Below are 13472 nucleotides of genomic sequence, written 5' to 3' on the forward strand. Positions count from 1 at the left end.
CGCCTCACCGCCCCTTCCCCTCTTCCCGGCGGCCCCCGCGGCGGGAGCGCGGGGGTGCGGCGGCGGCAGTGATTGCGGTGCCCGGGCCGGAGCCATGGCCCCGCCGCCGCCCGCCGCCCTCTGCCTCTTCGACGTGGACGGCACCCTCACCGCCCCGCGGCAGGTGAGTCCCGGGGCCTGGCCCGGCTGGCGCTGCCCTCCCGGCGCTGCCGGGGCCATGGAGCGCGGCTCTCGGCGGGCCGGGCCGGGGTGCCAGGGTAGCTCGCTGTTGGGCGGTCAGCCCGGGCCGGGCTGGGCCCTGCGGGTCGGTGCCGAACGGCCGCAGGCTGCGAGCCCGCGGGGAGCGGCACAGCCGGGCCCGGGGCCGGGCCTGCGAGCTCGCTGTGCCGGCTAGGGCACAAATGCCTCCCTGTTCCTCAAAGCCCTGCGCGGTGCGGCTGGGTTGTGGTAATGGTTGCGAAATGGGGGCGCTGGTCTCTCGACGAGGATCCTGACAGATCCAACTGCTTGCTTTCGGAACCCAGAAAATCACCGCCGAGATGGCCGCCTTTCTGCAGAGGTTGCGTCAGAAGGTGAAAGTTGGAATCGTGGGTGGTTCCGATTTCGAGAAGATGAAGGAGCAGCTGGGCGATGACGGTAAGGACAGCGGCTGATGCAATCCCGCACGCGGAATTCCTTGCGAGGAAGCTGTGGAGGTTAAATGTAGGTTAAACCCTGTTCATTCTCCGCCTTCCTTGCTTTAAACTTTTTTCCTGTTCTTGTGTTGTACTCAGTCTATGAACAGCTGGTCACAGGCATTTGGAAGCTGCACCCTGTGTTTGCATTGTACAGATATCCTTGTATCCTGTTAAGGGACCGTTGCTAATGGTGCAATCCACACTTCACCACAGTACGTTGGGAAGGCATTTTACCATCGTCATACCCAACGTGTTTGTGTGCAGGCCGCCCAGTTGTCCAGCACATCCCTGAAGGATCTGATTGCGTTAACTGTGGGGTCAGGATGCAGAGATGGACTCTTGCTTTAGTCCTTTGAGAGGCATTTCTTTTTCTGTATCAAAGGCTGTCTTTAACGAGCTTTACTTAATTGATGCTGCTGATAGCCTTCTGTAGTGCCCAAGTAACTCGGAATTTGTGTGGCTTACAAACGGTCTCCCGTAAGCTGGATCATCATCTCCATATCATCTTGCATCACAATGAGACTGTCACAGCTCTCGGACATCTACCGTGGATTAGTGGCTTTACAAAAACATACCTAAAATAGTAGGTATTTGATTTGCTCTCTAGCCAGGCTGTGCACTAGGTTTCTGCAGTATTTTAGGTGTTCAGTCACTTTCTTACATTGCATGCAGAGAGACACAGTTGCAGGAGAGGAAGAGCTCTTAAGCAAAAATACAAGTAACTTAACTGAAAGCCTCATGTGATTTGAGGCGTGTGTTAATCTTGGGAGAGAAATGAGGGTGGTTTTGATCTTCTGCTCCATGGTGTGCTGCTGAAGCTATCATAGAATCAAAGAATCGTAGAATGGTTATCATGCTTTGTGATCTAAGGCTTGCTGTATTTTAACCTGTCAGATCTGTAAGACAATTCTGCATTAAACACACAGGGGAGATTATGAGTTACTGTCTTTTTGTTTGGTTGTAGTGGTTGAAAAATTTGACTACGTTTTTCCAGAAAACGGTCTTGTAGCATACAAAGATGGGAAATTCCTGAGCAAGCAGGTAAGGGTGAAATTTCCAGTAAAGTGAAAGAGAAATTTTCTAAACAAGATTTTGCTTGCTTTCTACAGAGCAGTCCTCTATAATCACCCTTCCAACTCAGGCCAAAATTGCTGCTGTTCATGTGTTACTTCTGTAAGAGATCATTCACTTGTCACTCTGATTCATGTCATGACAATGTGCACCTTAAGCTTTATTTCTTGGGGTATTCTCAAAACCAAAAGCTACTGGAGTCTGGAGTGTCTGATGGAATAAGAACAGTGAAAATCCTGGAACGGCCTTTCCCTCAGCTTACCCATGGGAAATGTGGCCAAACCCTCTGCTCCTGAAGGGCCTATGGAATTTCATAGGGCATGGCATTTCATAGCCCATGTCTGTTTGGCCTTAGGGCTCAGAAAGTTTCTTGTAGATCTCTTGTAGCTGCTTTTCAGGATTAATTCCTAGTGCACATTCTGATATGCTGCATAAGCTAGAGGGTAAATACTCTAAATTAATATGACCATACATCTAATTCTGGATACCTAATCACCTTAATTGGTTCATCGTAAGTAATGGAGATTAAAAGAGATCCTGGCTGAAACTGCTGACTTGAGCAGTGGTTTGCAACTGGCTGCAGTGGCGATCTCCGTTTCGCCGTGCTTGGTTACAGTAGACTGTAGTTGTTCACTGCAGCTGGACAAGTTGTTAACTGCAGCTTCTTGTTTAGGTCTGCTGTCCTTGGCCCACACTGTTGCCTTCTAAAGCAGGTTAATAGGGAGCATATTAAATGAGAGTTTTGTGTTATGGTTTAAAAAAAAAAAGTAAACAAAAGGAAAAATGAGAGCCTTTACTTAGTACTGTCTGTGCATTAGCTGAGTTACTTATTGAAGGCATATTTCTTTGTGGTATTAACCATGCCTCATTATCCAATGTCTGTGTTTTCCATGTGACTTGTTTTTAGAATCTGATATTATGGACCCTTGGTTGAATGGTATTTATCTTGTTAGAGCATTCAGGGTCACCTGGGCGAGGACATACTTCAAGATCTGATCAACTACTGCCTGAGTTACATTGCGAAAATTAAACTGCCAAAGAAGAGGTACGTGCCTACATGCATCTCAGTGTCGCCGTGTTCTCCATGTTATAGTCCTAAGCATCAATATGTGAAGCAGGCTGCTCAGCAAAAAAAATATTTGCTTAAGGAACACTGTATACATGAAACAGAGCTCAGTCCACGCATGCAAAGGCAAGCGCACAACTAGAACACAGGATTTAAAGTACTGATGGAGCATTTTTATTTAAGAGGGAAGTTCAATTTTGAAGTAGGAGTATTTCCTTGACATGTTTGGAATTCAGCAGCATATTGTTTTCCAGAGATTAGAAGCTTGTGTGCGAGGGGTTTCAGTGACGGTCCGTGTAGGGCCACTGTGGGAAATGACATGCTGAAGAGTGCAGGTTGTGGAATACCACAGTGTCCCAACTACAGACCACGCGGTGGCACGTGTGAGGGGTTTCAGTGATGGTCCATGTAGGGCCACTGTGGAAAATTACAAGCTGCACACAGCTGTGGGAAGCCGACCTTGGAGAGGGGAGCCAGGAGGGGTGTTATCTGGGAGAGGGGAGCTAGGAGGGGTGTTATGGAGCAGGATGTTGCTGCTGTCCGGGAACCACTGTTGGCCAGCAGGACACGTACTTGGCAGCCTTGCCACGTGCGCTGGTCACGCGTGCACCAACACCTGGTCAGTACTCTGCCACTGAATCTGCTGAGGGGATAAACAGAGGCGGCTCGGAGCAGAGGGAGAAAGGACTCAGAGCACGCTCTACAAACAACAGGGGACGCCCTGAGAGTGCTGCGCCTCCCTCCCTTCTCTGCTCTGACCCCGCTGATCATCATCCTCCTGTTCGGCGGTGTCTCCGGCGTAGTCGGGTTGGTAAGACTCTCACAAAGGGAAACAATATGCTGGTAACTGCTCATGCTAGGAACTGCAGCTGCTTATGCTGGTAACTGCTTATGCAAGGCTATAATAGAGCAACAAATACTGTTGTGCTTTTAAATATCATATGCTGGGTGATCTTTGTGCATAGGAATCCTGCGAACCAGCTACAGCTTGCAGTAAGACGAGTTCTGTGTGAGATGTGAGGGTGCAGCTGCTCAAGACGTTAATATGTACTGCACGTGAGGATAGCTAGAAACAGTGCCAAGGCTGCTCTAAATATTGCCTCTTCACCCTGAAGCTGGCAGGCTGGCCTGTCAGGGTCTGGGAATTGGGTTGACAGGGTGCTCCAGTCATAGTTCTTAAACCAAATCGTACTTTTTAAAGCCAGCAGAGATGATGTTGAGGTTGCCAGATTCAAATAAAAGTCAAAAAAGACTCCTTGATACCAGAGGTATTGGTTCCTACACGTTTGTTTTGTTTTGGATTTTTTTTAATGCATATAATGAGAGGCTGAAGGAGACATCTGATTCCAATTGTCTTCAGAATTAAACAGATGTGATACTCAGTAATTTGAGTAACTTTTTAATCTGTTTTCTGTCTTGTTACTCAATTCTTTTTCAGGGGCACTTTTATTGAGTTCCGAAACGGGATGTTAAATGTGTCCCCCATTGGAAGAAGCTGCAGCCAGGAGGAACGAGTTGAGTTCTATGAACTTGATAAAGTGAGTTACAGCTCTTGAAAAATATCCAACTCTTCTGGAAGAGAGGCAGTTATGGCCAGGTTATGATTTTTAAAAAAGCTTTTATACTTTGTGTGATCTTTTTTCATTTTAATTCTTTCCATGTGGTTTAACTTCTTAGTCCAGACTTCAGGAAATACACAATAGGATTTTTGTTGCAATAGTTAACAATGATTGCTGGCAGAAGGGGTGGCTTTGGCTTGTGTTTATTTAACCCTGTATCCAGAGTACTGACCATCCTACTTCTACACACAGGGTTCCCAAAAAACCCTGTCATAGATAAAACCGTACTTACCTGGAGTGCTCTGTAGTACACCAGTATACCAGCCTATATCCATTCAAATCAGTAAAACTATTCCACTTGTTGTCAACTCTTTCTTTAAAAATTTTTTAAAGCAGAATTTAAAAGCTGAGGTCGAAGTATTCACCGTTTACTTTCCTTTGTACACAGCTAGATGTGCCAGGCTGAAATGAATCTGAGCCACGGTATCAGCGTTCTGTTCCCCGCTGTACCCTAACAACTGTTTCTGACCTGGTACAAAACCTGATATGTAATTCCTCAAAAGCAGTTTTTGTTTGTGACTCAGTTAATGGATGCTGAAAGATACCTAAGCCCAAGCCAGTTTGAAAATACCCTTTTTCGGAGTACATGGCATCAGAAGATTTTGAGGCTCTTCCTGTACCTTAGTCTCCCCATTTGTAAAACTAACTTTTACCAGGTGTTGAAGCACACTTCCTTAGTATTCCAAGATTTTTCAGATAGAAGACCAAGTATCACAGTATGTAGGTGAAGTTTTGCTCTCATTTTTTTACATACTGGTAAACAGATTAAAGTGGAAATATCTTCAGCATGCTTTCAGTAATAATAAAATATAGCTGTATGACACCAGTCCTGGTGCTCAGACAGGGGGTTATCTTTTTATTGAGGAATTAAACACAGGATGTAACTAACTGATGTCTTTTTTTTTTTTTAAACAGAAGGAACACATAAGAGAGAAATTTGTAGCTGAATTAAGAAGAGAATTTGCAGGAAAAGGCCTCACATTTTCCATAGGTACCACATTTAAAACATCATTTCTTTTACATTTTACTTAAAGCATATCCTCTTAGACTGTGTCATATCCTCTCTCATTTGTGTGCCGGTTACCTCTCTGGGGGTGGTTGCAGGCACTGCATGCAAGACTAAGCCTCTTTTCTCTCAGGCTTTCATTTGGTACCTTTTAAGTGAAATCCATCAACAAAGAGAACTTCATTGCTTGTCGCTAGTTCTTTGTCTTTTAATGCCAGTTGTGTGACTGATTCTGCTCATTTTGAAACATATTGCCTGCTTCTGATTAGTCAGAGTTGTTTCTGCAAATCAGTTCTGATCAGAAATACGTCAGTACTGTTCCAGTAGTCCTTGGTTCCCAGTTCTGTAGGTACAGTGTGTGGGAGGAAGGAGAGGAAAGAAAATCTTAAAAGGAAGTGCAAGCTTAAAGAGAAAAGTGATAATAAGGGGAAATTAATTTTCCATGCATTTCTTCTCTTTTCTCTTCCCCCTCAACATGTTTCCAAGTTCTCGCCTTTTATTATTTTTCAAAATTACTTTAAAAGTATGGTTGCCATTAGAGCTGTAGCATTGAAACACCAGGACAGAAGTGAAGGGCAATGTAGTGCTCATAAAAGCATGTTGTGAACACCCTTCTGACACCCGCTTCAACTGGGAATCACACTCTTATATACTGGTAAAGTCCACTGATTTGGAGCCGGAACAGTTGTTGTCCTGTTAGGCTGTGTTAAAAGGCTGACTTCCTCCTCCTTCTATTCTGAGAGCTTTAGAATGTCTGTCTTTTGCCTGAGACTTTATGGTTGTACATACACCCATGGCTGTATTCATTCATTCATTCATTTTCTAAAAGCAAGAAGATTAAATTAGGTTTTTTGGTTTTTTTTTTTGAAAAGGCTCATTTTTTTGAGAGCAGTCAGTGTTTGGAAACATGCTAAGATCTTCATATTTGTTTAATGGGCAAATAATAATCTGTAAATCACAATTCTGTGGTAATTGATCCCTACACCTTCTGTACTTGTTAAGGCTTAACTCCAGGGTCTCATCACATTTCTGTGTCTTCTGCGAAGCTCCCTCTCCCAGAAATCTTACCCAGTTTAGTTTTTACTTACTCTCCCCTCAGAAATGTGTTTTCATAATAAAAGTTGCTTGGTTCACATCTGTCCTAGGAGGCCAGATAAGCTTCGATGTGTTCCCCGAGGGCTGGGATAAGCGGTACTGTTTAGGAATCATTGCCGACGATGGATACAAGACTATTTATTTCTTTGGAGATAAGACCATGCCGGTGAGTACACTGTTTTGTATGTACATTTCAGAACTTCTGGTGGAATACAGCAGAGCCCACGTAGCACCCTCTTCTCACTGTTTTAAACTGCAGGCGCTGTAGGTTCTAACCAGCTCCCTTGCACCTGACAAGAACTGAAGTCAGTATAAATGCCAACACATGTCCGTGTTTAATGACCTGTGTGCTACTGCTCAGCATAATGCTGGGAGATAGCCACAAGCACTGATTTTTTTTCTTCCATTCCCTGAAGTGAACACAGTGTTCTTGACAGACATAATACTGGAATATGTTTTTAAAGTGAGCTTCTGTAATTATGTTAAAAACCTAGGTGAAGTGGCTACGTAGAACTCATGATCCTGTTTGCCTATTGTAGATAGATGCTTCTTGTTGGCTGGTGATGATTAAACATATTTATCTTCCATGAAATTCAATACTATTCCTTTGCTAACTACTCTGTCTCCACACTGAGGAACCGAAATTATATATAATCGCTGTCCCTAGTCACTGGAGAGAGCTGAACAGCTGTGCAGGGTGAGGCAGAGGCTTTTGAAAATGCTGAGCAGAGACCTGACTAGAGCTAGCAAGGACAACAGCTGGCACGAGGACCTGGATGAAATTAAGGCTGTCTGAACATGGCCAAGGGACAGGGTCAGGCTAACTTCTATAAGAAAAAGCTTAGTTATAAGACTCTTAAGTTCTTATAAAACTAAGTTACAAAGAACTTCATCCATTTTATCAACTTTAAAAGGCCCAGTTTTATAACAGAAATGCAAACTTTCCATGAAAGGTGGTGGTTTTTTTCCCCCTTCATGACACAACCTGCAAAGGTAATCACACCTGTCCCTCTGCCATAGAGTTTACAGACAGCTGATTTTAAACCCTGTAGCTGACAGTGCAGTGTTTTCAGATTTTTGAAGCAGCAGGAGTTGCTGCTGACTCGCTGGAAAGAAGCGCAGCAAGCAGCGTACCAAAATTAGATACTGCTTCCTCTGGTGTGTGAAACTGCCGCTTTCAGGGTCTCTGCTCATGCAGGTGGCAGCGCCTTTGTTCTCTGAGCCAGCTGTGAAAGGGTCTTTCCTGGCTCTCCTGTGATTAGAAACCAGTTGCAAATGTCACATCAGACCAGTAGCTAGCAAGGCCAAAACACCACTGCAAGAGTGAAGAATCACCACTGTTACCAGTGATTTAACTAACAGGAAAGAAAACCAAGTTGGAAGGAAGAAGATAATGCAAGTAAGTTACAAATACCCTGTGCTGGTAGAGTGTTCTGTAACAAGCTTTACATCTTTATATTAACAAGTAAACAATTTTTGAAGTCAATACTGGGTTGCTATACCAAACTAAAAGCACAGCTGAACTTTTACTGGGAGTTCTCCGTTTTCATTGCCAATGCTGTGGTGCAGGTCAGGAAGTTCTCGTGCAAGTGCCTGTGGTGTTCAGCAGAAGTTTCAGCACGGGTGTGCTGTAAACACATTATGCAAAATCTCTAAATGGTGGTTTGCAGTTTTTTAGCTTTCTGAAAGACATCTCAGACACAACTATGTCATGTCCCTTCCTTCTGTATTTCCGTATGTGTCCCTTTTCCACCCCAAGACTGTGACTATACATTAAGTTAAACAAAATTAAATCTCCTCCTGCTTTTTTTTTCCTCTTCTGTTTTCAGGGAGGGAATGACTATGAAATTTTCACAGACTCCAGAACAGAAGGCCATAGCGTCACATCTCCGCAAGATACAAGAAGAATCTGTGAAGAGCTGTTTTTTAAGTAAAAGACTCTTAGAATTTACACTTACAAAACGGTTAAGACAGCTTAATAACTCAAAGCATCTTCCTTCTGTATTGTCTTTTGTAATTGCTCATGAATAGCAAGTGCTGTGCAGGTCAGTCATCACTGAAGGGAAATGTTCTAATTGAAGAGAACCTTGCTGACTGGTGACAGCAGAGCTGGGGTAGCACCATCTTTTCACTGTTTCCATTCACTCTTTGTTCTCTCGGTTTGTTTGTTTGTTTTTAAGTCATCAGTAAACTTCCTTCGGTAACTAATTAAATTGGGGGGGGGGAATAATCTGCCTGTAGTTGATTTCTGATCTCACAATTGGCCTGCAGGGCTTTATTCCTAGTTTTTACTATGAAGCTGCTATTTGAAAGACTCACGTTTTAGAGCTGTTCTTTTAAAATACTACCCAGTGGTATAACAACATGAATTATAAGAAAGACAGCTGGGATTTTCCTTTTTAAACTAGAAGATGAATAAAGAGACAGGTTTCCTTTCTTTCTGGGGAAGGTAGAACTGAGCCAGAAGTCCCAGATCGCACAGTCAGGAGGTGTGTTGAGTCTACCACTACTGGAAAAGCTGGACCAACTGGTGCTAAAGTTACCTCCTCAGTACAGTTGCGGTGCCAATGCACTACAGGTCATGGTACCTATGCTTTTACAGACTGTTTTTAAATCTAAAAAAATGTAAAAATTATAAAACTTGATTAAAACAATTTGAGCATTGTAGTACAATGTATTTGTCACTAATTACATTTCTGATTTTCCTAGTAAGACATTAATGGTAAATGAGATTTCAGTACTAAGAAAAATTACCTAAACTATGTTTCTATTAAAATTCAAGTTGAAGCACAACAATTAGTGTAACTGTTAACTTTACTTTCCTAGTGCCAGATGAGAAAAGTAATATTATCTTGTGTATAAACAGGTTAATTTAGTAAAGGAAAATAATATCTCACTTTATCATAAAAAATTACTATTTCAGTTTGTTACATATGAAATACGTAAAGCAGATGTGCTGTATGCTGCCTGTCTATACAAAAAAATGATTGACTTGAATCTTTCCAAGTTCATGCGCTACTTGGAGTAAAAACAGGAGAATACAACCTTTGTTAACAAACTAAAATCCCCAAAAGGGCTTAGAGAAAACACAGGGGAGCTGTGATACCTGCGTGCATCAGCACTATCTCATCTTGTACACCCCTTCTCATGCCTGCTTCAGCCCCAGCCATTTCCATGGGAGCAGACTCTGGACCAGAACCATCGGCAGTGCAGGAGGGCTCTTTGAAGATGGCCAGCGTTGGACAGCTGTGGCTGTGCGTACGCATATGCTATGTGTCTGACTGTTTGGTTACTTTACTGCCTAACGGTTGTTTCCTGTATTTGCAGAAGGTTACCGATGCAAAACATCCTGTGCAGGACTAAATCCAGACTTGTTTTCAGCCTCAAATACAATCATCTGTGTGCACGTACCTGCATATGCTCAAATCTGAAAAGCCTGCTAGTCAGTGTTGCGCAGCCATTGCCAATGCTAGGGCTTATCTTCTGCCTCTCAGGCCAGCAGATGGGAAGCAACCTTTCTGTCTCTGACGGGAAAAAAAAACCAGAAAGCAAAGCAACCCACAATGCCGTAGTCCCTTGTTTCCATCTTGCTTTCTCTAGCATGAGTTTAAACAAACAGCACAGGCACAATCCTTCCAGTGTTTGGCAGCTCTCACTTGGGTCCTAGTCCTCAAAGCCTGGCTGAAGCTTTGCTGCAAGGTTTTTGAACACCGGCTGCTCTGTCTCAGGAGCCCCTTCCGAAGTGTTCTGGTCAGCCTTCCCCAGGTTTCAGCTGAAATAACCAGGCTATGCTATCCCTCCCTGCTACCCCCTACTGTATGTTAATATAAATAATTAATAAATAAGAAATCTTCTACAATGAAGATATATTTATAGAAGTAGTCTGTAGTATGTATTATACACTAACCTATTAAGCAGCTAGAAAACTTGTTAAATTACTCCCTAATTGTTCTGGTAGTGCCAGTCAGTTGATGTTACAATGCTTTTTGAAAAGCTGTTAAGTATCATCTAGGTGTGCACACGCAGGCACCTGCACTCTCCTCTGTCATTAATGCTAATCATCTTCAACACCAACTACGCAGAGAGCAGACTGGAGACATACGTTAAAACATTTTAACGCTCACGTTTATTGTAAAGGAAGCAGTGCGTGATATTCCAGCAAGCTGCATAGTGTTAAATCCACCACTACTATGTCTTACAGTTAATTAACAAACAAACAAAAACCCCAGCTCCACTACAGGCGGGTCACTAGCGCACGCTACGGTGTAATACAGGTACAGCTAAGGTAGAACAAGCCCTCGCAGCAGTTACTGACCTCCATGCCGCTGTGCTCTCCTCGGTCAGACCTCCAGCAGATCGGCTGCTGTGAAAGAGCCTTAAGACGCTTCCTGACAGCAAGCACCTATTGTTAAAACTGCAAATAGGCAGCTGAAGTTACGCTGTTTCACACAACTAACAGAAGAGGATCATGCCATCTTTTTTTGTTTGGTTTGTTTTTTTTTTTTTTATTTGCAAAGTCAATAAAAATCCACTGTTGGGAACGTAATAGAGAAAAATGCTTCATTTGAAAAAAAGATACGGAAGGCAAATAGGAACAGAACTAATCTAGTTGCGCCACAACTACATGAAATCTTGCAGGCAGGCTCAGGGCAGGGGTGACCATATCACATCCTACCAAGCAAGTTTTCCAGAAAAACCGCTGCAGAATCAGACAGCTGAGGCTATTAAGTAACTTGCACAGTATTTTATACACTGTCGTCTGAACAGCATATAACTTGCTTTTCAGAAGTTACTCTGCCTGCTCACTTAAATACCGTAACAGACATTCAACTGTATGCAATCACGAAGGAATCTTCAGCTTTGTCTAAATTCAGACACTGTCAGAGGCTATGAAGTATTGACTACTCTACAGCTTTCTATCACTTACCTTGAAACAAAATCTTTACATTTTGGTTTGGTTTTGTTTGCTTGGTGGTGGTTTTTTTTTTTTTAATACTGGCCTATAAAATCTGTTGTTAATCAACTGTCAAGGCACCTAAGTAAATTCACAAACAACGCAGGCTTTAAAACCACAATACTGCACGCATATGCAGACATGCTGTTAGCAAACAGCACACCTGAAGGGCACCCAGCCACGGCCATCGGAGCGCAACCACCAAATGGAGATTTTCCACCCTGCGGCAGCTGCTCTGTTTGCGAGCTTCCTTCCGTGAGGAAAACAAACGGCAGCAATGAACTCACTCTCTCTCAAGCTGAGGCTTTCAGGCACTGGTACCAGCAGTAAGCGTACTCCAGCCCTTCCAGAAGGGCATCTCACAGGAACAGAGTGCCCATGCAGCTCCAGGGGCTCAGAGTCATGCCTCTGCTACAGCTGTCTGCTAGAAGAGCTCTCCTTCAAACCTCTCCCCGTTCCCCTGGGCATTTACCAAAATTAATTTGCAAGAAAAAAGAAAAACCAAACCTCCCCCTTCCACCAAGCACACAAACTAGGTCTCTTTTGACAGATTTTTTTCATTAGCATCTGAATTACCTTTTTTTTTTTTTTTTGAGGCCAGCTGTAAAAAAATGGTAATTTTGGCCTACTTCTGCTTTTTGATGACGTAGTATTTCCTCTCACACAACACGTAGAATATTCTTAGGACAAGTCCCCTGCAGCCGGTTGTCGAGCAGCGACCGCGCTCCCTCCGGGACGCCTCAGGAACTGACAACGTGCCCCGACCAGGTCTCGTGCTTGGTTCCAGGAGCTAGATGGGTAATCACCACCTCCACCGCCTGAAGCTTCTCGTTCTTTGGAGGGATGGTGCACATCTTGTAGGTGACCTCATCGCCTGCCACAGGAACATACTCGCCTTCGATACTGTGGAGGGGAAGCTTCAGTTAATCATAAGTGACAAACATTCTTACTTTTTTGCAGCTTATTTAAATTTTTATCATAATTATTATCTGAGGTGCTGAAGATATTTCAGGGTTTGGGGTTTTTTTTGTGTGTTTGCTTTTTGTCTGTTTGTTTTTCAGAGCTCATCATCCACTAAAGCTTGAGGTCGATTTTGGTTGTCTTGCAGCAAAATCTTATGAGAACACTACAAACACCATCACCTCCCTAATGAAAAAAAAAACCAAACCAACCAACCAAAAACAAACACATGCAAAAAAAAAAAAAATCAGACTCTAATATGCCTTACAAAAAAATCATCTGCTGAGTGCAGCCTTGGATAACACTGCTGTGAACCACACCAGAGCCTCTTACTCGCTGGCAGCACTAGAGGGCAGGGCTGACACTGTTTGGCACTTCGGGGGTTTGTTTTTTTTAAACTGTAAGAAGGTTTGTTGTTTTTTTTTTCCCCCCTCATCTTCCGCTTCTGAAGCTTTTTATTTTCCAAGAGTTGCTCACTCCTGCCTAGCTTCTGCCAGCATGGTGACACGGGATGCCAGAGGACTTGCACCATGCAGTTGCTACTGCATGCAAGTCTTTACCTGGAAACAGTGGGACATGGCAGAAGGGCTGTCACCGTCTGTCCAGAACTATGTACTGATGGAACAGAGAACTGCAAAGAGTAACAGCCTTCCTGGCTTCCACTGCTGTGTTCGAGATAAGAGCTTTTTAATCAAAATCCCAGCATGTGCCAATGAAGACAGGCAGAGATGCCTTCCAACCTGCATGGCCGTGATTCTCTGACAATAGAAAGGATGCTACTTCACCTTTCTTTAAACATACCTACACAATCCCATGCTCAGGTCCCCTTTCTCTGACAACCTAGGCTCTAGATTTCTTGTTTGAGGGTTTTTCCGGTGTTTCTTGGCAGTGTTTGTGTTTGTGAACAGAAACAGCATCAGGTTTGTTACTTGCTTTTATGGAGAGCTCATTGACAGCACACTCACACCACCCAGGAATTTTACCTCACAAGTGTTTGTTATTCCAGGGACTTAAGATTTTAGCA

General features: G+C 43.6%; 2 protein-coding genes across 4 annotated transcripts in view; one reads left to right on the top strand and one right to left on the bottom strand.

Moving 5' to 3' along the window:
- The first annotated feature begins 18 nt into the window (after nt 1–18).
- Nucleotides 19–9330, top strand: PMM2 (phosphomannomutase 2). 2 transcript variants are annotated; one of them, XM_086759400.1, is made up of 8 exons: nt 19–163; nt 525–636; nt 1642–1718; nt 2702–2793; nt 4253–4352; nt 5349–5424; nt 6585–6700; nt 8364–9330. In XM_086759400.1, exons 1-8 carry the CDS (start codon nt 95–97, stop codon nt 8466–8468), a joined length of 747 nt encoding a protein of 248 aa, XP_086615526.1. In that variant the 5' UTR covers nt 19–94; the 3' UTR covers nt 8469–9330. The 2 variants fall into 2 exon arrangements, with proteins under 2 accessions (XP_086615526.1, XP_086615527.1); XM_086759401.1 differs by lacking the exon at nt 8364–9330 and adding an exon at nt 6794–6931.
- Nucleotides 9331–10637: 1307 nt separating this feature from the next.
- Nucleotides 10638–13472, bottom strand: part of CARHSP1 (calcium regulated heat stable protein 1) — a 37182-nt gene continuing 34347 nt past the window's right edge. For both annotated transcript variants that reach the window (XM_086759405.1, XM_086759406.1), the window contains one exon: nt 10638–12391. In XM_086759405.1, the coding sequence (XP_086615531.1) occupies nt 12229–12391 (163 nt within the window). In that variant the 3' untranslated portion in view covers nt 10638–12228. The remainder of the gene's footprint in view (nt 12392–13472) is intronic.

This window comes from Chlamydotis macqueenii, chromosome 15 (assembly GCF_036417535.1).
Source record: "Chlamydotis macqueenii isolate bChlMac1 chromosome 15, bChlMac1.mat, whole genome shotgun sequence".
In the NCBI taxonomy this organism is placed as follows: Eukaryota; Metazoa; Chordata; class Aves; order Otidiformes; family Otididae; genus Chlamydotis; species Chlamydotis macqueenii.